The sequence below is a fragment of the Dreissena polymorpha genome, chromosome 11 (genome assembly GCF_020536995.1).
Source record: "Dreissena polymorpha isolate Duluth1 chromosome 11, UMN_Dpol_1.0, whole genome shotgun sequence".
In the NCBI taxonomy this organism is placed as follows: domain Eukaryota; kingdom Metazoa; phylum Mollusca; class Bivalvia; order Myida; family Dreissenidae; genus Dreissena; species Dreissena polymorpha.
The window spans coordinates 15,443,085-15,464,792 of record NC_068365.1 but is presented as its reverse complement, the minus strand read 5'-3'; the positions used below and the strand labels follow the sequence as shown (position 1 = coordinate 15,464,792).

Genomic DNA, 21,708 nt, shown 5'->3' with positions numbered 1-21,708 from the left:
ACATTATAAAGTTCAATTTTACTGGTAACAAACGGATTTATATCCATGTATGAACACTTTTACTTGGCGAGCTATTTAAAACATTATTAATTGGGTTAGTTTGTGAACTAACACGATATTCTAAGTGAACATAAATTCCGTGGCCAGGGCATTCCCAAGGACCTCCCAACCCCTTCCCCTTACTGTATACTGCCTCGGCATAAAATGTTCTCTCTGGCTACGCCACATTTTACCCTTCCGTATGAAAATGAGTTTATGAGATGATTCATGTGAGAAAAAATCATTAAACCATCTGATAATATTAATGTTTTTTAAACTACTTGTATTGTGTAAAAAACAGACAATGTGGCGCATAATCACTTACTGATATCATAAATGATACCGTCAGTTACCAAAAATCTAAAATACGTAAATACAAGTTGAAAACTTATTTTTCATAAGCAAAGCATAATTACACGTTTACATATATATAAATCTAGATCTAGAACAGAAAATAATTTCTATTTGTGTGCAATTAAAGAAGCAAATGTATTCATGATTGTCATATAATCAAACAATAAAATGCACAGTGAATTGAATAGATAAAGCTTCGTACCTTGCAGTACAAAACGCTTTTCAAAGTTAGTCAATACAATTGAATATACAACAAAAGATGACGTCTTGGTTTCTTAACATTATCAAAAGCAATCATTTGAATGTCCTATTCATGATTTATCAAATGTGTCTGGGCTATGATGAGAAAGCAAAACCCCGTTCCCGGTCTACAAAATGTGTTTAAATCTTAATGCAATGTTATCGTCATAGTGCACTAACATTTGTGTACATTTGTATATTAAGATACACAAATAAAATTGGAGTACTTACGGCAGTAAACTGGAAAAGAAACAAAAACTGCTTTCATTTCTGTTAAGTATAAATGGACGTGAAAAAGTTCATACTGCTATGTTTGTAGTTCATAATGCATACATTTATTTTATAATAATGTGTAGTATTAACTAGTTGATATTTTGGTCCTTGATAGTACCCTTTCTATAGTTTTCATAATTGTGATGCTATTTTCAGGGGATTGCATCTAGAGTTTCTTATGATGTACACGTTGTTAATTTTATTGTTGAATTCGTTCAAACACTCGTTTTTTGTTTTCACAAATTTGCTCTATGCTAGCGGTCATACCTATACAACATAGTAATATGGAACATGCGATATACTATACTATTTATTGTTGTTCTCTGATGGCACATATTTTCGTCTTTTTTCACAGACAAGCGCTATTTTGACGGTAAAATATATAATTATGATAAATTTATGGAGCTTTATATACACCTTAACATTTTTGCTTTCTAACGTACCTCAACCTATCGTATTATCATACGGATGCAGGTGATCTTATGATATACTCTTATTTACTGAATGAATATTGCCATAAAATCCTGAAATCAAATGTATTTACCGTATTTTAATCATAAGCTATGTTGCATTATTTATCACAACAGTATTGAACTGATCCTAAGAAAAGAAAATACATGCAGTCTATTATCTAGAATCGGCATTCATATTATTAAATAGGTGGAAGGATACAACGGTAATAAATAGAATACACATAAATAGCCATGGAATATTCACTCGTAGATATCAAAGCTGTCAATAAACTACCGGTAACGAGAACAAAATAAGCGGATATTTCATGAATTATCAGTCTGAAAACATAATTAAATTTAATGCCAGTTGAATAAATGATTGAAACCCGAAGACATAACAATGAGCGGTTTAAATCGATTTGTAAATGGATAGTTTAATTGGATTCACTATTGAAATCGGACAAATGGAAGATTTTTAATCAATTATAGATAATGAAATAAAGGGGCAAATCCGACGAAAGTTTCGTAAAAAATATAATCAAATGATGTGAAAGATAGGTCATACACAAAATTTAGATGAGATGAACAATATGAACTGCACAATGTCTCTATAAAAAGAAACGAATTGTAAATTATTGTGATAAAAAACCAAGTTTTAAATGCCATACCTCTCATACTGGTTAAACTTAGATTAGACGTAAACAAAATATCGCGACGCCTCTTGATATCTTTTAAAACACCGTATCCGAATGCATTCATTCAGGCATCAATAGATCGACATGTCAATCGTGTCGTTGCTAAAGCATGCATACAAAGCTATATACAATGAGGAATGTTGCGAAGTCTTAAACAAAATATCGAGCTCAGTTAAATTCCAAAAGGTTCTTTTTCCAAGCCCAGAGTTTTAAATCGCAACTTTTAAAAGCTGTATATTTGTTCATACAGATGTCGTTAATATACTGAACGTTATTCAGCAACCAACAAAGAACACAACTATTGAAACGTGCAATTTTGGTACTAGTAGTATTTGTAAACGAACATTTATACATTTTCCGTTACGATACAGAATACCTCGTATCGGCTTCCTTTTCTTCCTTTAACATAGTGGATATGTGTTTTTTTAGTTTATTTAACAAACGGCACATATGGTCACGCCTAAGCTTTAAATGGTCCTCCGACAAAAGCATTTAATCCGACTGATAAATACTTGAACAAATACTTAATGTTCTGGTAGAGCAAAGACTTATGAAATAGATCGCGGTCCTTACCGACATTTTTGAGAACCAGCTTCCATCCGATGACCTGGGTGCCAATTGTAGCGATCTGGGTCGAGGTCATTGATGAGATGCAGTTGCTATAGACAACCGTTGCGCTCACACCACCCGTAGAGATCGCCTTAATTAAAGAGATTAAATTGTGCACGTTTAAAGGACCACGCAACACGTTGTTCGTAGCAGCCCTAAAAATTTGTAAAGTGATACACTCGAAATGATTAGCATTGTATCATTTTAAAACAAGATAAGTATTGATGCAAAGCATCAAAGGGCGTCAGGAATTTCAGTGTAAAAGGCACTCAATGAAGTTACATGGAACGATTTTTTTTTCTACTGTAAATATTAATATATTGGCCGATTATTTTAAACAAAATAGAAAAAGATACTGGTATAACCAATATCTATAATTGTGTGTTATATCCCCCAAATAACCATTATTTATGCTGTTGTGTTATAACCCCCAAATAACCATTATCTATGATTTTGTGTTGTAACCCCCAAATATTTCATAGTTCGTTTTATTTACATTGGTTTTCTTTTTTTACTGGCATCCGTGTGCAGTTTTCATTAATGGAACAGAACTGTGTAGGTTTAAAAATATCTGCTTCATCTTGTAAGCGTAATTTTATATTTTTCTCAACTTCAAGGGGAGATGATTCTGAATTTATTCTTACGTTGCTCATTTACGATAGGGGTTGAGTACTCATTGATATGAAAGCACTGTAAAAGTTTGAAAACAAATGGAATGAAAACTGTAAATTGCATAAAGAAGCTGCATTTCACAATACTTTGAAATTCAGTAAAAGATCATAATAGATTTATTGCTCCGATATTCATCATCTTCAATAGGGTTCGAGTAATACTAATATAAAAACACTTAGCAAGTTTGGAAAGATTCAGACGAAAGTTGTGAAATCTTTAAAACAAGTGGAAATTGTTTATTTTGTTAAATTGAATAGAAAAAAATCTGGACTTATTTACCCGATGTTTCTCATTTTTAATGTAGTAAAAATGCTCATTGACATGAAGACACTGTAAGTTTGGAAAGAATCTGATGAAAAATGTTGTAAATCACCTAACCAAGCACTTTTTCACTTTTATTTTTAAATTCAACATGTCATAATTATGGTCCGAAATTGCTCATATAGAGAGTTTGGGTTGGGTCCTCATTGATAAAAAACCTGTGCAAGTTTGGGAACAATCGGATGAAAATTTTGGACTTCGAACAACGATTTCAAAATTTCTCAAATTCTAAGGGAGATAACTATGGACGTAATGGTCGGATAATGCTGAAGGGCCCATACCACCTGGATAGTAATACGTGTCGCGCTTTGCGCTCTTAATGTGGTTCTTAAAAAAAACTCCGAGGAGTGCTTGACTCTAGGGAAACGGGTTGCTGGGACACAGCTCCTCCTTGATAAGCGGCTGCTTCCTTTATCGCAACTCATTGTTACAATCAATAATACGTGTCGCACTTCGCGTTCTATATATGGTAGGGATAGAACTTAGGGCCTATGATAGACAACCATAAAAATGCATGGATAATAGATGTGTTGTTTGCATTTATTTGTTAATATAAAAACACGTGTATTTTTTTAAGATATTTTAGTGATGTAAGAAATTTTAATTAACGTTGTCACCACACGGCATCCATTAATTTTTAATAAAAATGTCCAATCGTATTAAAATGGATTTTAAAATGTCTACATAAAATAAAGCTTTATTATATTTATTAACCTGACTGAAAAAAAATTATCAGCCGCCGAATTGTTCCGTTCGTGCCGGAACACGGGATTGAACTGGGGGCCTTTAGATGATTGTTGCGTAAACAACCTCAGTCTAACGCTCTCTCAACTGAGCTATTTTGGCTTACATAATTTATGTACTGCTTTTTGGTGAAGTTGTGTATAGCGATCGTTATCATATGTCTATTAAGAAACTAATACATTGTACGTTTTCGTACCACTACGCCTTCCAATAAACTTGCTTGCTCGATAGGTCGTCACATATCGTACTACATTGATTCTCCACTAAATAAGCAAATTAGAAAAACCACAAAATAAATATATTTTGATTATTTTTTGTTTTTATACAAAACCAGAAAGTTTCGCGTATTTGCCCAGTCCCTGTGATCTTTCCCCTGTGATCAGTTGTGGATCAGTTATTAATTAAAACAATAAGCTTTGCATTATTGGCAATACATGTTGTAATAAATGTAATAGGCACAAATGCAGTACTTATCTACACTAATTTACACAAAAATCACCACTGTGCAAGATATTCTTAAAACAAAAATATATACATTGATCCGTAAAATAACTTCTCCTCCCATAAGCGAAAAAAAATGCATAACATACTAGTCGCCGCTCTCCAGAGCGACGCCAATAACAGTTTATTAGAGATTGAATCATGTACTTGAAAGTACACGTATATAACACATTTTGGTTGTTGATAGTTCTAGATTCGGTAACTTACATAAAATCAATTAGTGATTTTATGTCCATAATGATAATGAATGAATGATCAAAGTACATATATGATGTGTCAAATCTCATTTAGGATAAATGTTGTAAATGAAGAACAATTAAACATTATGTGGGATAAACGTTTGGTGCTTTGCATCCAGCAAAAAATAAAGTTGTGTAAGTCATTTAACTTTTTATTCATCGAGTAAAGAGTATTTCATAATTCGTTATGAGCTTAAGTACGTCCCTTAAAGGGACTGTCCAACAGTCAAAAGCGTCGTTCGACGCGAATCGATATTTTGGCAAACTACGAGGATTGCTTATATACCTAAAAAATACCTCCGTATTTGACTTGAGCGTGGATGGTCGAGTGGTAAAGTCGGGAGACATTTTACTCCAAAACTCCATGACTCTAGGGGTCAGTAGTTCGAGTCCGGTGGAAGTTAACGTTTTTTCTTCTTTTTTTTAAATTGTATTCTTACTTTTTACTGGAGATTTTTAGTTCAAACGTTTAAATTTATCAATATAAAGCATTTAAAGCAGTTAATGACGAGCTTTAATACATACCAAAATCTGTTGGACAGTCCCTTTTAAAAAAAGTAGCAGAATCGACGTTCATAAAATTAAAACGATCGCTTCAATGTTAAGTATTAAAAGCAAATTATGTATGCAAATCCTCAATAAATTGTATATAGTAGTTGTGTGTTATCGTGTGTGTTTATTTTCTTACGACAACGATGGCATCACATACATGTGTAGAATATAGATTTAAACGTACAGGGTATGCACGTTTCCCAAAGAGACAACTTGTTTTGTGAACTTATTCACGTTGTTCACTTCTTTAAAACCTAACTACAGACATACATCTGCCATATCAAGAGTTTTGCAGCAGCATTCATAAAAAGCGACAGTTTTCTACATTTTGAATCCGCTTTCGAATTATATACACCATAAAGTGGTCCAGAAAAAATACTATTAAAATAAAGCAATTTAAGCCGTCATTGCACTTAAATAAAATCATTATGTCAATTCTGAACAATAATTAAATAAACAAAGTGCATTCCGTAACGTTGAAACAGGGCGTTAAACAAGTTACCATGCATGAAAACCGGAAAGTGGTGTTGTCGTTGACAGTGGTCTGTGGGTTAAACAGCTGCACAAATGTGTCGGTTCCGACAGTCACGATTGCTACGCAGTATACGCTCCCAGCTAAAACAGACAACACAGATGAAGAAATTAGGTACTTTTAGATAGGTTTTAATAAGCATTTTTACTGATCTTGTTAGAGCTACAGCTGAAGAGAATACCCCAATCCATACGAAGGCATATACTATGAGCGCCTGTATATTTCAATAATATATTTGAACATTTATGTAAAACTGATTTGTGTCCACAACTAAAACAGTATTCTGCGGGACAAAGTTTTACGTAACCAAGATAGCCACTTGTTTTGGCTAACATTTAATTGACGATTATATTATTTTTACTTTGCGTTACATGAACAGGTTCTAGGTCGTGTCATGAGTAAATAAACTGTTCGCGGAAGTTTCTTTAGCTTTATGAACATCAGTAAAATATATCATATCCATGTCGTCATCATATAGATTTATTTTTTAGTTAATACATAATTTATATGGGGTATTTTGGGATTGATATATCAGTTAGTATTAATTGCCGTAAGTTTAAACATTTCTGTTTGCATAGAACATAAAAGGAATGGAATACGAGCAGTCCCGGATTACCCATAAGGCACAGTAAGCAACTGTCTATGGGCCCCGCGACTGTTAGGGGCCGCTTGAGACCTTGACGAAAGAAATTGTTTTACTTACTACCTTAGGCTTATCTAATGACTTGACAAAGTCAATTATTTTATATCAAAGTTATGTTCTAATTAAAGGCATGCAATTGTCTTACCAAGTGACAATCATTCATTATTTGCAAAACCGTACTATTTTCTTAAATTCTTCCTCTAATAATTATAATGTCGTATTGGCATCGCGGTATTATCGTGACAGTTTACGCCTGTAAAATGACTTCGTCACAATTATGTCTTGCCAGACTCGGCACTTGTAGGCTAATTTTTGTCGCGTTCTGAGAAAACTGGGCATAATGCCTGTGCGTAAAGTGTCGTCCCAGATTAGCCTGTACAGTCCGCACAGGCTAATCAGGGACGACACTTTCCGCCTAAACAAGATTTTCGGTAAGAAGGGAGATCCTTCAAACGAAAAATATCACAACAGACTGTGCGGACTGCACATGCTAATATGGGACGACACTTTGCGCACATGCATTATGCCTAGTCTTCTCAGAACGCGACACATTTAAACGAGATTTAGCACCGGCGTTTTAGGCGGCAAATGTTTCACTCCCCATGGGCCTAGGCCACACGGTGCATATTCTGCACTGAATACACGTTTTAACAACATTGGCATTTTCTTCTCCCAGATATGCAAAAATGAATAAAAAAATCCAAAGATGTATAGCAGTTTAACAATACAGTAGTAAGCTTATGCATAATTGGAGGCATGCACTTGTGCATAAATGTAATTACTTGCATGCGATTAAATCAATTTTCAGTCTGCATGAGATCTTTAATCATGTATTAAATGTACACCTGCATAGCTTCATAAAAATTCCTGCAATTAAATATTAATCAATTGAAAATTAAGTACATCGATCACAAAATTTTAATTGGCGACAATATCACCACAATCAATCATCGTACAAATTGAGTTTAATTTATTAAACTATACATTCAGAGGCATAAAGCCCAAGTGAAAATAGTAAGCATACAGTGTTAACTACGTGTAATGACGTCAACTTGTAATGGAGCTAATTAATTTCAATATATCACATGTTTTTATGTTGCATAAATAAGGTCTTCATATACAAATTGTAGTACTAGTAAATCTCCGTACAATCGAGAATTTACACAATTTGTTTCGTGGCGCATATGTTTATGATTACTGTATATAAAGCATTATGTAATATCACTTTACCACTTAGATACGTATTGTGACGCATTTGTAGTCACTTAGAAAAATACATTTAATTAAAGACCTCTCATACTAGAGTCAAGTCTGAAAGGCTTCATTTCAAACCCGTAGATACTGATGAGCAGCAAACAGCATAAAACCTGAACAGACTGCGAGTTACTCGCAGGCTGTTCTTGTTTTATGCTGTTTGCAAAAGCCATTTCACTTCGCTTCTTATGAGGGAAAGGTTAAATAATAGCCTTCATGCTTACACGCATACACCGGGGAAGTTGGGCACGTCGACGTAATGGTCAACTTGGTTCTGTCCGTGCAGCCGTCCAAATGGTCAGTGACGTTCAGATCAGTGTCATTGCACTCTATCGTATTCGGCTTTTCCATGGCGTACTCGAAGTGCCCGTGCAGTTCCGGTGGACATGTCGTGTAGGCTGAGCTTTCACTACCTGGGATGATAAAGAGTTAAATAAATACATAAATCATACACAATCTTCTGTCGCTGATTTACTTTGAATCCCTCACCAGATGGTGTGCCTCAGTGACGCTTTAAGCTTTGTTAACCCATGTATGCCTATTGGCCTCTCCCATCCTTCTAAATTGGATCAATTTATTTCCAAAATTAGGGATGTCTAGTATATTTATTGCTATATTTAGAGTATTTCTTACAGAAATGCCTTTAAGCAAACAGCGCAGACCCTGATGAGACGCCGCATGAGTCTGGGTCTACGCTGTTTGTCAAGGCCTTTTTTCTAGACGCAAGGCATAAGTGGGTTAAAAGTTAGACACATAGAAAGTATACAAAATATCAGAAATGCTTCAAATATTTCTAAATGCACAAGGTGATCTGACTCACACCCTCGATCACTCATCCTAGACCGTATATTATTCTCGATAAAAGTAACGCAGGTTGTATTTAAATGTTGGTATAACAACACAATATGCGGTAAACATTGTAGTTATATCTTTTTGGATGATAAGTAAAACGATTACACAAAAAAACGCGTGAGATACTGCGGATTGACATTGACTTTTATACTATAATGAATAGTTTACTTTTGCACCGCGGTCTGATAAAATGGGGCTTAATGCATGTGCGAAAAGTGTCGTCCCAGATAAGCTTGCGCAGTCCTCACAGGCTAATCATTGAAGACACTTTCCCTATAAACGGACTTCACAGGCTAATCTGGGACGACACTTAACGCACATGAATTTTAACCTAGTTTTTCCAGAATCTGGGACAGTATGTTATGACTGAAATGAATCGTTAACTCACCTTGTTTGACAAGGGTACTGAACTCTGCACCATTAGCACCGGCAGTTGCGTTACAAGCGGCGGAGTTTGATACCAGATTGGCGGTTTCGGACCCATGCAGGCGGTCTCCGAGCTCCGTTAGCGGCTCTTTAGCTGAACCAGGCAATATTAAAAAATGTTGTGTCTAGAGGCAGGGAATATCGGATAATTTTATTATATCATGTATCTATGCCCACAAATTTCAACTTTTACTCTTCAATAAATCTTAATACTTATTTAATTCACGTCTTTAGAAGATGAAAATTCCAAGTTGTATGCCTGGCGGTACGTCGTTTACGCTAATTCTAAAGATGATATTTTTTATTATTCAAAAAGTAAGATCAACGTTCCGGTTATATATCTAAGAAAACTTTAGGTTTATAAATGTACAACTTTCAGCATTTGCATCAAATATGATTTCATACATTGTTATGTACGTCGCGTTTACATGAGTGTTGTGATCGATATTTCTGAAAGTTCTGATATCACTGGTTATACTATTTATGGGCCTAACAGAACAACAACAATGGCATATCATAGTTTCATACCAGCCAGGCGATAATATCGGTAAGACGCATCAGTCAGCTTGGTGAGATCCATACACAGGTACAGATAAAACGTTAGGCCGAGGGTACTGTAGCTGGACGCCGATCTGAAAAGAATCCGAAAACACCGTTAAAGGTGTTTGGTCACAGATTGTTTCTTAAGGTATCGTGAAATGTATTTACTTATTTGCAATAATCTAAGATATCGTAAGATGTATTTATTAATTTGCAATAATTTAAGATTATTTCATGAAAAACAGTTACAAAATAATCTTTGCAACAAGATTCAAACTTGGACTTCAATAGCAAATTCTAACACACAACCATTCATACTTTTTAACATACAAACGTATTTCAAACGCTTTTTAATCATATCGACGTAAAGCGATAACAAACGCTCTATTTTGTATTTATTACGATTGATTGTTACCCATGTGCAAAACGATATTTAAGATACTTTCTTAGACTTGAGTGTGAGCTTGTTTGATTCTAATGCTTACATAAACATTTCAGTCTATTTCTTAATAGCATAACTATGCGAATTTTAAACATTTTTTAATTTAAGTTAATTTATCAAAACGTGAAAAGGTCCCTTTAAATGTGTAAATCTGAACGCAGGACTATTTTAAGCAGTCAAACAAAATTAAGTGTGGATAACGGACATTTTCCGACTCTTGATTTTTCTTATTATAAATACGTTATTTTTTATTTATTGTGACAAGTGTACCGCTACCAACATATCAATTGTCGTAAAAATAATTTTATGTACACCATTTACGACGAGTGAATTTCCGTATTAATTTCGTGTTTTTCGATTAAAGCGTTTTCGAATATTAGCAATCTCAAAATTTAAATAACTGTTGCTGTATCTATTTATTTAACAACATTTAATATGTGATGTAGAAAAGATTTTATGAAAGGTTTCCGTTTTATTCAGTGAGTGACATTCGTGTGTACACAACATATATAGCGGGTTAAAAAGCGTTCCATCCCTACATTTCGTGATAAATTTAGAAAAAAATATCATGAAGTGACTTATATCTCCAATGATTATCACTTAGAACTGCGTTAGCTGTACAGCTAATTAGGACTAAGGATATACAGGCTATATAATACAGGGGCATCTTTAATAACAAAATGTTGATAAATTAGTTTTATTGAAAATAAACTCATTTTTACTCATAAGCATACCTGATCAACAGTCTATTATCACTACTAAAGGTAGACGAGTCCGCACATTCCCAATTCGAGGCAGTAAAGGCTCCACCGGTAGTCTTGATGCTAAATCCGGTGAGCGTGCCGGATGTGCTGAACACCAGACTACCAAGGTCGCTGTCGAGCCACGTGCTTCCGTTGAACGCTGCAGGCCACGTGCATGCCGCGGCTGTCAAGTCACAGAATAAATATGAGTCGAGCTCTATAAAAAGGGGGCCTTTTGCAATAACATGAACTGTCGTCCTAGATAATCCTGTAGCAGTCCGCATAGGCTAACCGGGGACAACACTTTCTGCTTGAATTGTTTTTTTAATTAAAAGGAGATTGCTTCTTAGCAAAAATAAATTTAAGACAGGTGTGTGATCTCCAATAAGCCTGTGCAGATTGCACAAGCTTATCTGGGACGCCATTGTACATTGCATTACGCCTTGTTTTCTCATATGAATGAAAACCTCATCAGGGTATTTTTTCAGATGTGGTATTTGTCTATTTAATCATAAAGATGAAAAACAGTTGAAAATGTGTATTGGTCAAAGTAAGAGCAGTGAGGTAACACTAACAAAATTTGTCACAACATACGCCTTTTAAAGATCTCGTTTTAATTGATCTGCGATCGTTGTATAAGTTTTTATTACACAGGAGGACACACACACAAGTTGATATCAATGCGATAAAACCAGGATCTTTCCCGTTACACGTTAATGTAATATAATTAATATTCAATATCAAGTCACGTCTGCATGTTAACTATGCAACATTTTAACATTTCGTCATAGTACCACATTAAAGTTGTTGAGCAGAAACATTGTTTCCGCTTTTTTAGCAGCTGTGACCTTTATCAAACTGGTCCAACATTAATGCAAACCACAAGCTAAGTCTACCAGACAACTCCATACACACACAGTGTATTACTTCCGTTCCAACTTAAGTTATAAAGCGAAAACGTGGAAACTGTTTTCTACTTTACTGATAATCTTTACCTTAAACTGATAAGGAATCCTAAGCTAGGTCGGCAGGTAATCTACCTACACAAACAATATCCATGCAACACCTAATTCCAAACTTACGTTATTGCTAGGAGACGGTTAGACTAATGTAAGTATCAGTGACCTTGACCTTGATCGGACCAGATCCAAATGTAATTGGACCGTGCTCTGTGAAAATGGTGATTAATGCATGGGCGTATTGCGTTGTCCCAGATTAGTCTGTGCGGTGCACACAGGATAATTAGGGAGGACACTTTCCGCCTAAGCTGGCTGTTTGCTAAGAAGGGACTTTCTTTAAACATAAAATATCATACAAGTGGTAAGTATCGTCCCTCATTAGCTAGTAAGGACTGAACAGGCTAATCTGGGACGACACTTTACGAACATGCATTAAACCCCCTCCCCTTTAACAGAGCATCGCTCAATTGACATGACTCCGCCTGTCAATCAAGTTCTTATCTAAGAACTGGTCTACCAATCAGCGATCGATTAATCGGGCGCGTTAGTTAGCAACGAACTGTCCGCAATTTTCTAGACAAGCTATGTATAGGTTCACTTTTACTTTAGCGAGTTTCTTTTGATTTCCTCTTTAAAAAGTAGATTAAAAATAGTTAAATGGTGTCGATGGGGACTATGTAACTCGGACAATCGATACTCTGAAAGATTAGTTGGTGACATTTAATTTATATCGTTTCCAAAGCCGAAAAGAGATCTTGAGAAGTGTAAGAGATGTATAAATGCATGCGGTCGTCACCACGAACAACTGAACGTCAACACTGTCAAAGACAATTATAATATATTTTTATCGGCTATACTAGCAGATTTAAATAGTTTATGTTATCGATCTGATTATCACATAATATTTCACGTTTTTTTTTAAATAGTTTTATTAGTTACTAGGTCATAAATATACAGAAGCGAGGTTCATCTGCATTACTTAAAGAGAAATAAAACCCAGCATGAAACCTAATTTGTGCTGTGTTTTATTACTCTGATAGTAATGCACTTTATTGCCAGTATACATGTTATTAGAAGGTGACACGTGATATAATATATTAATAACGGTATCTACAAGTGTGCAGACATGTGATGTCACTAATGAACGCTTTTAATCCACCTTTGAGTTCGAATGCCTAGTTCTCATTTTTTCAACGAGTTTCGTTTGATTTGTTCGAAAAAAAAGCGGAATTGAAATAAGGCAAAAACGGTGTGAATAGGTTTTATGTAACTCTGACATTCGGTATCCATAAGTTAGATTAATTAAATATATACCATTTCAAACGCGGAAATGCGGTCTTGACAAGAGCAAGTGGAAGCTTCAATGTGAAGAATTACCGAGATCACCCTTATGGAGCATTTATTTATTTAAAAAAACTGGAAATGTTATGTTAGAAATAACTACGCATGAATTATATCACGTGCGCTTGTAGAATAATAGAAAAGATTGGTACCAACTTTGCGTAACTTAACGAAATCCCCGTTATAAATCGAGTTGTGTCAGAAACAAGTGAAAGCGATTATATGTTTCTATTTTAATAGAATCGAATCGATAAATGCCACATAATAAGATTTATTATTACTGATATAACCAATAAATGCCGAACTTGGGAGAAGTCGGTACCTGCGCCAGCGTCTGATACAGGTAGCTTTACTGAATTCCCCTTCATACAGCGCTACTTTATATATGACAATGACCAAACTTATTGTGCTGTCTTGCACTTTCAATTATAGTGATTGATAAATGTCCCATAAGCAATGTTTAATATTATTAATATTACTTTTATACGTAATAACATGTGGGATTTTGGTACACTCGGTGTCAGAAAGCGTGTAAAACTTCACCGAAATCCCAGTTTAAGGCGCTATTTCGTGTCAAATACACGAGTGGAAATGTTTCGTAAATAACATGGGTAAATGCCGTTGAAGAAGTGTTAATTTATTGCTAATACCAACATCACACGTAATAACAGGTTCGATTTCAGTCAGCGCGCAAGCGTTTTAGAGCGTTATTCATGTACCGAAAAACCCGTTGTAATTAGCTGATGTTCTCTATAAACGTATATTTTTTTGCATTCGCAGAATAACTAACTGACACAAACCCCTTATACAAGTGTCTTATGGTGTCAAAAAGTCCATAAAAATAATCCGGAATATCGCGTTAATTTACATGCAGTATATAGGCAATGAAGCCATTTTGGTGTTAGCTTGTCTAGGTTTATGGCGCACCAAAGGGGTCGAAACTTTAACTTCTGCTGCAGCAGAAAAAATGCTGCTCGAGCAGCATATTGGATGCTCGAGCAGTATCTAGATGTTGCTCGAACAGCAAAATTCCTGCCCGATCAGCATTTTTTCTGCTGCAGCAGAAAAATCCTGCTCGACCAGCATTTATTTTTAGAATAAGCCCTTGAACCCGTCAGCCAATCACATTTGAGCTTACAAACGGACGACAACAGCTACCTCTACGGAAACAAAAAAGACCTGACAATAACTTTAGAAAAACTGCAACAAACTCATAATCTGTGTTTTAATCCATTATTATTAAATCCTCATCCCTTTTTCGTAGTTGTTCATAAAATAATGATTAAGCTTTGAAATCTATAAGTCATGTAGGCACATGCAAACTGGGTTGATCAATTGCTTCAACGTTACATGATTTATGCCTATGTGTAATCTGATTCTGATTGGCTGATGCCATAATCTAAAAATAAATGCTGGTCGAGCAGGATTTTTCTGCTGCAGCAGAAAAAAAATGCTGTGCATGAGCAGAAATTTGCTGCTCGATCAGCATTTTTTTCTGCAGCAGCAGAAGTTAAAGTTTCGACCCTTTTGGTGCGCCATATAGGTTTGCTACCCGCTGAGCCACGTGATTAAGTGGGCGGAGCGATCATATATAAGGCGTTGTGTCAATTATAGGAGAGGTCTTAGAGTATGCTACATTGACACGAAATTTGAATGAAATACGTCATTCCGAACTTAAGTTATTGAACGAAAACGTTTTCTATCTAAATGTAAAAATTGATATTGACCAGCCCCTGATACAAACCCAAATAGATTTCCATTCATACTTGCATTCAACAAAGTTTTTATTAAGATTGGTTAGTGCAAACTAAAGTTATCGACTGGAACCACATAAGAGGACGGAGAACATTGACTTTCAAACTTTGGGATATTTCAAGCGCTATTGGCAAGGCATGATGGCGAGTGTATGCTCACAAACAAAGCTATTTTTTTTCTTTATGATCAAATTTAAACTTTCGGACTTGGAGCGCAAAAATGTAAATTTGGTTATTTGTATAAGTGAATGGCCATAATTCAAAATTACTTTATGCGAGAAGGCAAGTTACTTGGTCGATATATAATGCGAATGAACATTATAAAGATGTTTCACGATGATTCGATAAAAACTATTTGAGTTATTGAGCAGACATCGTTCTCTACACGCCGTCCATCCGCCCGCCAACCACTGGTGTTCCCAGAATAGAACGGCGGGCGTATTACAACTTTGTTGTTTTCTGGAGGAGATGTTCCGATTAGATCGGATGTGTTTGTTTCGATGCTAGACCTTGTTGCTGTCGCTTTTGTTATTGTTATTGAATGTTTCGCGTGACAGTGTTTTAATATATTTTATTTCATCGAAAATCTCATGGGGCGATTTTAAGTCTGTCATAAGAGGTTATGCGTTTCATTTACTTTTTAAAATCGGCAATTAAGTTCACACCGACTTGTTTTTTTAGCCACCTTGCATAAAAAGACAACAACAAATACCTTGTGTGAATAATTCCTTTGTCAGAAAAACGTTTATTCACAGGGATTTTCTTAAATAGGAGACATTGTATCGTACAGGGTATGCACGATTTTGTCAAATATTTATGAATTTATATAAAATGCGAAAGCAACTTATTATACGTATATTTCAATATAAATTAAAATAAAAGTTAAGAAAAACATGTGTCGAAAAATGCAAAATAAGCCAGATATTTAATATTGAAATCGAAAATGTCTGTACAGTCGAATTCGCCAGTTTATATATCATGCATGCACGATGTGAATCTAAATTTAGTTTTACGGATCATTTTATTTGTATGCAACGATATCTACTCATACGACACACGAACACTAACTCCGATCATAATAAAAAGACGAATGATTCGGTTATTGTAGGAAAATATGAACGAAATATCGTCGTCACAATCGGCTCGGGGCGTTAATTTGTCTTTGCTGCATTTTATGAAATTCGTCTTCAATGTATAATTTTTGTTCCCTATGTTGTGTTATTGCAACATATTTTTATCAATATATTACAATTTAACACATATCAAAATCACCATACCCACTTTACAATCGATAATATCAACATGTACAATACAACGACTGTCACTGTAAAGAAAATTCAAGTTACATACTACAATTGAGCATTTGACAAATAATTAAACGAGGCCTTTTCATTGATCGTATGTGTGATTGTTAAACGTATAATAGTTCATTATACATTTATATCCTTCTTCAATCAATGATTGATGTACATAATGTACATGAAAAGTTCATCGAATAGACCTGCGTCAGGCGAACATGGGTCTTATGCCGTTTGTAGCCAGCGTAGCTTAAAATCAGCTAGCGCATTCCCTCAGTATAGTCAGGAACTACCCTGTCCGGTAATGTTAAACAAGAAACCTTGCTTGACTGTCATGCTGATAATATTAATGCTTCGTGAAAATGCGTTTATAGCCAATTTAGTAGATCTAGTTCACTTAACTCACTCCCAAAATCATATGATATATGTATAAACTGTCATTTCGTATGACATGGCATGTTATACAATGTTCCTACAGCAAATCAGTACATTAGTTGTTAATCGAATGCGTTCTGTAAGTGTCTCTTTGAAATATGATCGTGTAAAATGCTTTTAATTCATTCGAATGAAAAACAATATTGTTGTTGTTTTCGCTGCTATTGTTGTCGTTTGCAAGTCTGGTCGGGTTTCATCATAAGCAACTTTGATGGCCTGTCCTTGAACTCACAATTGGCTAGGTATCAAACATCAAACAGGATAAATAACACTAACGACTGGTATTTGCATGAACGTCAGATAAACATACATTCAACTTTATTCTTCGGATCAATGCAAACGCTTGTTTATAGCAATTGAGACGTGTTCTAAGAAAACTGGGCACAATGCTTGTGCGTAAAGTGTCATCCCAGATTAGCCTGTGCAGTCCACACAGGCTAATCAGGGACGACACTTTCCGCCTAAATTGGATTTTTGCTAAGGAGAGACTTCATTTAAACGAAAAAGGTTATACAAGTGGAAAGTGTCGTCCCTTGTTAGCGTGTGCGGACTGCACAGGCTAATCTGGAACGACACTTTACGCACATGCATTAAGCTCAGTTTTCTCAGAACGAGACTCAATTAATGATATATTGTTATTTTTCATTTCCTTAAATGAACGCTTTTATCCAGTGCGGGTACGATTGGTTTTCATACTTCAACAAAGACATTCTTTAGGAGAGCGTTCTTGCTTAACCAAACCTATCGATAAATAAACCTTCCATTTATATGTTAAAATATTATTACCATGTTGGACATTCCCTAATAAGATTATAAAGAAAGATGCCTGATGTATAGCGGGTTGCCCATTCAGGCATGCTTGTCACTCTTTCTTAATCTCTATCAACACCAATATTTATTTTTATCACTTGTGTTATGAGTTACTAAACTTTTGCATTAGCCCCTTTAAGATCTATTTGATGCTGGCAATATATCGCCATTTAACATGTGTTTATTTGAAGGAATCAATGGCTGAATGCAAGAGGCGAACACTGTTGATTTCAAAAGAAAGCTATTATTTCTATTTGGTGCCTGACAATTCATGAACTGAGATCGATGTTTTATTCTATACCGTTATTGAAATCTATTCATGTTATGGATTAATGAAAAGAAATGTTTTCAATGATTACAGTGGGCAGAACAAATACATTAGGGGTACATGTATTGGTTAAGAGTCTTTAACAGAGAAGAAAGACCTTTAAATGCCAGATTAAACTGTGCAGTTATGTTGGGATCTTTATAAGAAATTATTGTACATGTTACTTTAATGACAGAATTACACAATATTAATCCAAATAACTCGTGTATGCCTCAGATTTGAATTTAACCATTAATGCCTAGTGGACTCTCCTATCCTTCTAAATTGGATCAATTTATTTCCAAATTAGGGATGTCTAGTATATTTATTTCTATATGTAGAATATTTCTTACAAAAATTTCTGTAAGCAAACAGCGCAAACCCAGATGAGACGCCGCGTAATGCGGCGTCTCATCCGGTCTACGCTGTTTGCCAAGGCCATTTTTTCTGGACGCAAGGCATAAATGGGTTAACTAAACACACCACTTATTTCCCACGATACATCTATATAAGATACATAAAAAATAACAGGTGACTGCCCTATCTTTTTGTTATATATAAGGTGAGGCTTAATATATGAAATAACGGCGATGGTTGTCAAAATAATAAAACATTATCGTTACGACTCTTTATATTTACCGCGAATTAATATCTTTTTGCATGACTAAATTAGTACTTTCAGATACATTTTAATAATTGTTAAACACCTATATTTGCTTTGATGGCTTTTCTTGTGTTTCGTTTTAGAAAAAAAAACTAATAGCATACTCCTTGATATCAATTTTGGGTCTTGTTAAAAAAAATTCAACTGAAAATGATTATTTAAGAATTTATGACGTGTAACATTACGTACCTCCAATTATTGACTGATCTAAACATTAGGCTGAAACTGACGAATATAAACATTTATCTGGTATGATAACATTTTACGTTTTCTATTACTGCTATGGCGTTTTAAGCGAGTATATACGACTCGAGTGTCATTATTTCATTTGCGCAATGTAAATTATAAATCGTAAACTGTTTTTAATGGTAACATACATTAAATTTTGATTTCCTCAATTAAATTTCGAACGAATAAGTTTATGTAGATACATAAATCATTCCAATAGTATAAATTTCTAATTACGTTGATGTTCTCGAACAACTTCTTATTTATTTGGGCGTGGTCTGTGAAAAGGAGGATTAATGCATGTGTGTAAAGTGTCGTCCCTGATAAGTCCGTGCGGACTGCACAGGTTGTAGTAGTAGTAGCAGTCCGCACAGACTAATCAGGGACGACACTTTCCGATTGTATGATATATTTCATTTGAAGAAAGTCTCTTCTTCGCAAAATAAAGATTAGGCGAAAAGTGTCATCCATGATTAGCCTGTGCGGACTGCACAGGATAGTCTGGGACAACACTTTACGCACGTGCATTAAACCCCCTTTTCACAGAGTGCGTTTCATTTGTATTCTATTTTTCTATTCATCAACGTTTTATATGTTTTGAAAGTTTTTCTAAGATCGTTTATAACAGCGTTTAGGTACATAGAAACGAATATGAAACATTGTTTGCGCTCTTGGCCTAGGAATTACAATCAATCAAAAACTTATACGCCATAAAGGTGTAAGATAAATATGAGTTTTAATTTTTAAGTTACATTAAAATCGTTTTTTTTTATAGTGGCATCATTTTTAGCTGAGATAATCTCAAGACAAGATATTTATGACCGAAAATATGTTTTTTACTGGTACAAAATTTCCGGCGACAGTGATATTTAAATAACAAAATAGATTAAAACATTCATGAGAGAGGCCAAGATCCTGCCAAAATTAATAGGAGAGTGACATTATTACAATATCTGGATTAAACAAATCGACGATAAAACAACGCATATAAAGCTATTTTTGCTATCAAAGGCAAAATGCTTATTGCGTTTAATTAGGATAGAAATAAAACTTAATGCCCCCAAATAATCCAATAATATTTTAAGAAAAACATACCTGTTCCCGAAACAAACAACGACAGCAGACACAAATTCGCCATTTAAAAAGTAAAATTATTACATTACTTTTTATTAACGTATAATTAATAATAGTTCAAACGATATCAGTCCATCGATTTTTTTAATATATTTAATAATATTTAATAAATGTAAGTGAAAAGCACATCAATCCGTATTCCGATGCTGGTATTTGCCGGATATGACAACATAAAGCGACTCGTGTCAATACGCATAATGTCCTCAAAGAATCTCTTAGACCAAGGTATAGTTCAAACGACGAGGGCCGTTCAATAATCATACCATATCATGCGTTCGATATCAAATCAAATAGAATCATAACAAATAAAAGAAGAAAATGTCAATTGTTATATACCAGTTTGTTTGTTATATACAAATACATATCTCACACTTATAATATTGTTATATTGAACGGCTTTTAAACCTATTGGTTTTCGTTTTTAAATTAATTGATATGAAATGACTATCAAATATCAAACCATTTGATGGGATAACATAATTGTTTGTCGCAAATGTGTGGTTTACTTATCTCTCTGCGTTCTTGATCAATATTATCACATTATATATAATTCTTACGTTATAAATGTATGGACACGAGCAAAGTATACACTTTTACAAACAATAGTTAGTTTGTAAACGGGATTCACGACTATGGAGAGTGAGTATGTTGGAAAGTATATTACAAAAATAAATACTTTAAAACCGTTTCACTTCAACAGTAAATATGAGTCGTTTTCTGAGAAAACTGGGCATAATGCATATGCGTAAAGTGTTGTCCCAGATTAGCCTAATCAGAGACGACACTTTCCGCCTAAACTTGATTTTTGTAAGGCGGAAAATGTCGTCCCTGATCAGCCTGTGCGGACTGCACAGGCTAATCTGGTCCGACACTTTACGCACATGCATTATGCCCAGTTTTCTCAGAACACAACACATATGAGCTGCGCTCGTAAAAACCTTGGCTTAATGCATGAGCGTCAAGTATGGTTCCTGGTTAGCCTTATTGCACCGGTAGTGCGCACAGGTTTATCTGTGCAACAAAATTCGCTCTATAGAAATAACTTCAAAACAAAATACCAATCTTCGCGTGATGTTACGTCTCAGCTTAGCCGGCGCGGACTGCAAAGGCAAACGCTAATCTGAAACGACCCTTTACGCGTATGAATTAATACCGGTTTTCCCATAGAGCGGTTTATCAACAGAATACATGGTTACTGTCTTATGAATACAAAAGGATATCAGAAGAGGATTATATCGGGAGATTGAAGCATTCAGAACGAATTTAGAAACAAGTTTTTAGGCTTCAAATACGTGCAGCGGCAGAGGTGGTAACCAAGTGACAAACAAGATGGCGACGTCCATGCCGAGAAGGGTATTTTTCGCCATTGTATGCAATTTATTAATACTTGTATTGATTGTTAAAATGCCTTTCATTTTCCAGCCATATCGGCAAGAAAGTGATTAGCGTTTATATCGAATGAATATTCGCTTTATATCTTGACCTTGAAATTTCTTAGAGGGCCAAAACATTACTGCTCCCGCTAAGAAAATTGTAATATCAATACGAAATAAACGCTTCTCAGTAAACTATTACACAAAACTTCAAATTCAACATCAACTTTCAAATTTCTAAATTGTGGTTTTCAGATCGACCCTCACTGGTGTAGAAATATG

The 21,708-nt window shown here is 34.9% G+C and overlaps 1 protein-coding gene across 1 annotated transcript; it reads right to left on the bottom strand.

Moving 5' to 3' along the window:
• Positions 1-2,458: 2,458 nt before the first annotated feature.
• LOC127849641 (uncharacterized) lies at positions 2,459-20,057 on the bottom strand. The gene is made up of 7 exons (XM_052382386.1): positions 20,015-20,057; positions 11,115-11,307; positions 9,927-10,030; positions 9,361-9,492; positions 8,345-8,533; positions 6,194-6,306; positions 2,459-2,753 (listed from the first exon to the last, which is right to left on the bottom strand). The coding sequence occupies exons 1-7, from the start codon at positions 20,055-20,057 to the stop codon at positions 2,514-2,516; spliced, it is 1,014 nt and encodes a 337-aa protein (XP_052238346.1). The 3' UTR covers positions 2,459-2,513.
• Between the last annotated feature and the right edge of the window lie 1,651 nt (positions 20,058-21,708).

Excerpts from the sequence above, each read along its gene's own strand:
- LOC127849641 (XM_052382386.1), bottom strand. The coding sequence starts at position 20,057 with ATGGCGAATTTGTGTCTGCTGTCGTTGTTTGTTTCGGGAACAG. Across the intron at positions 6,307-8,344 it reads AACTTCCCCGGTGTATGCGT|CTGGGAGCGTATACTGCGTA; the intron begins GTAAGCATGAAG and ends TGTCTGTTTTAG. Across the intron at positions 2,754-6,193 it reads CTTTCCGGTTTTCATGCATG|GCGATCTCTACGGGTGGTGT; the intron begins GTAACTTGTTTA and ends TCTTTAATTAAG.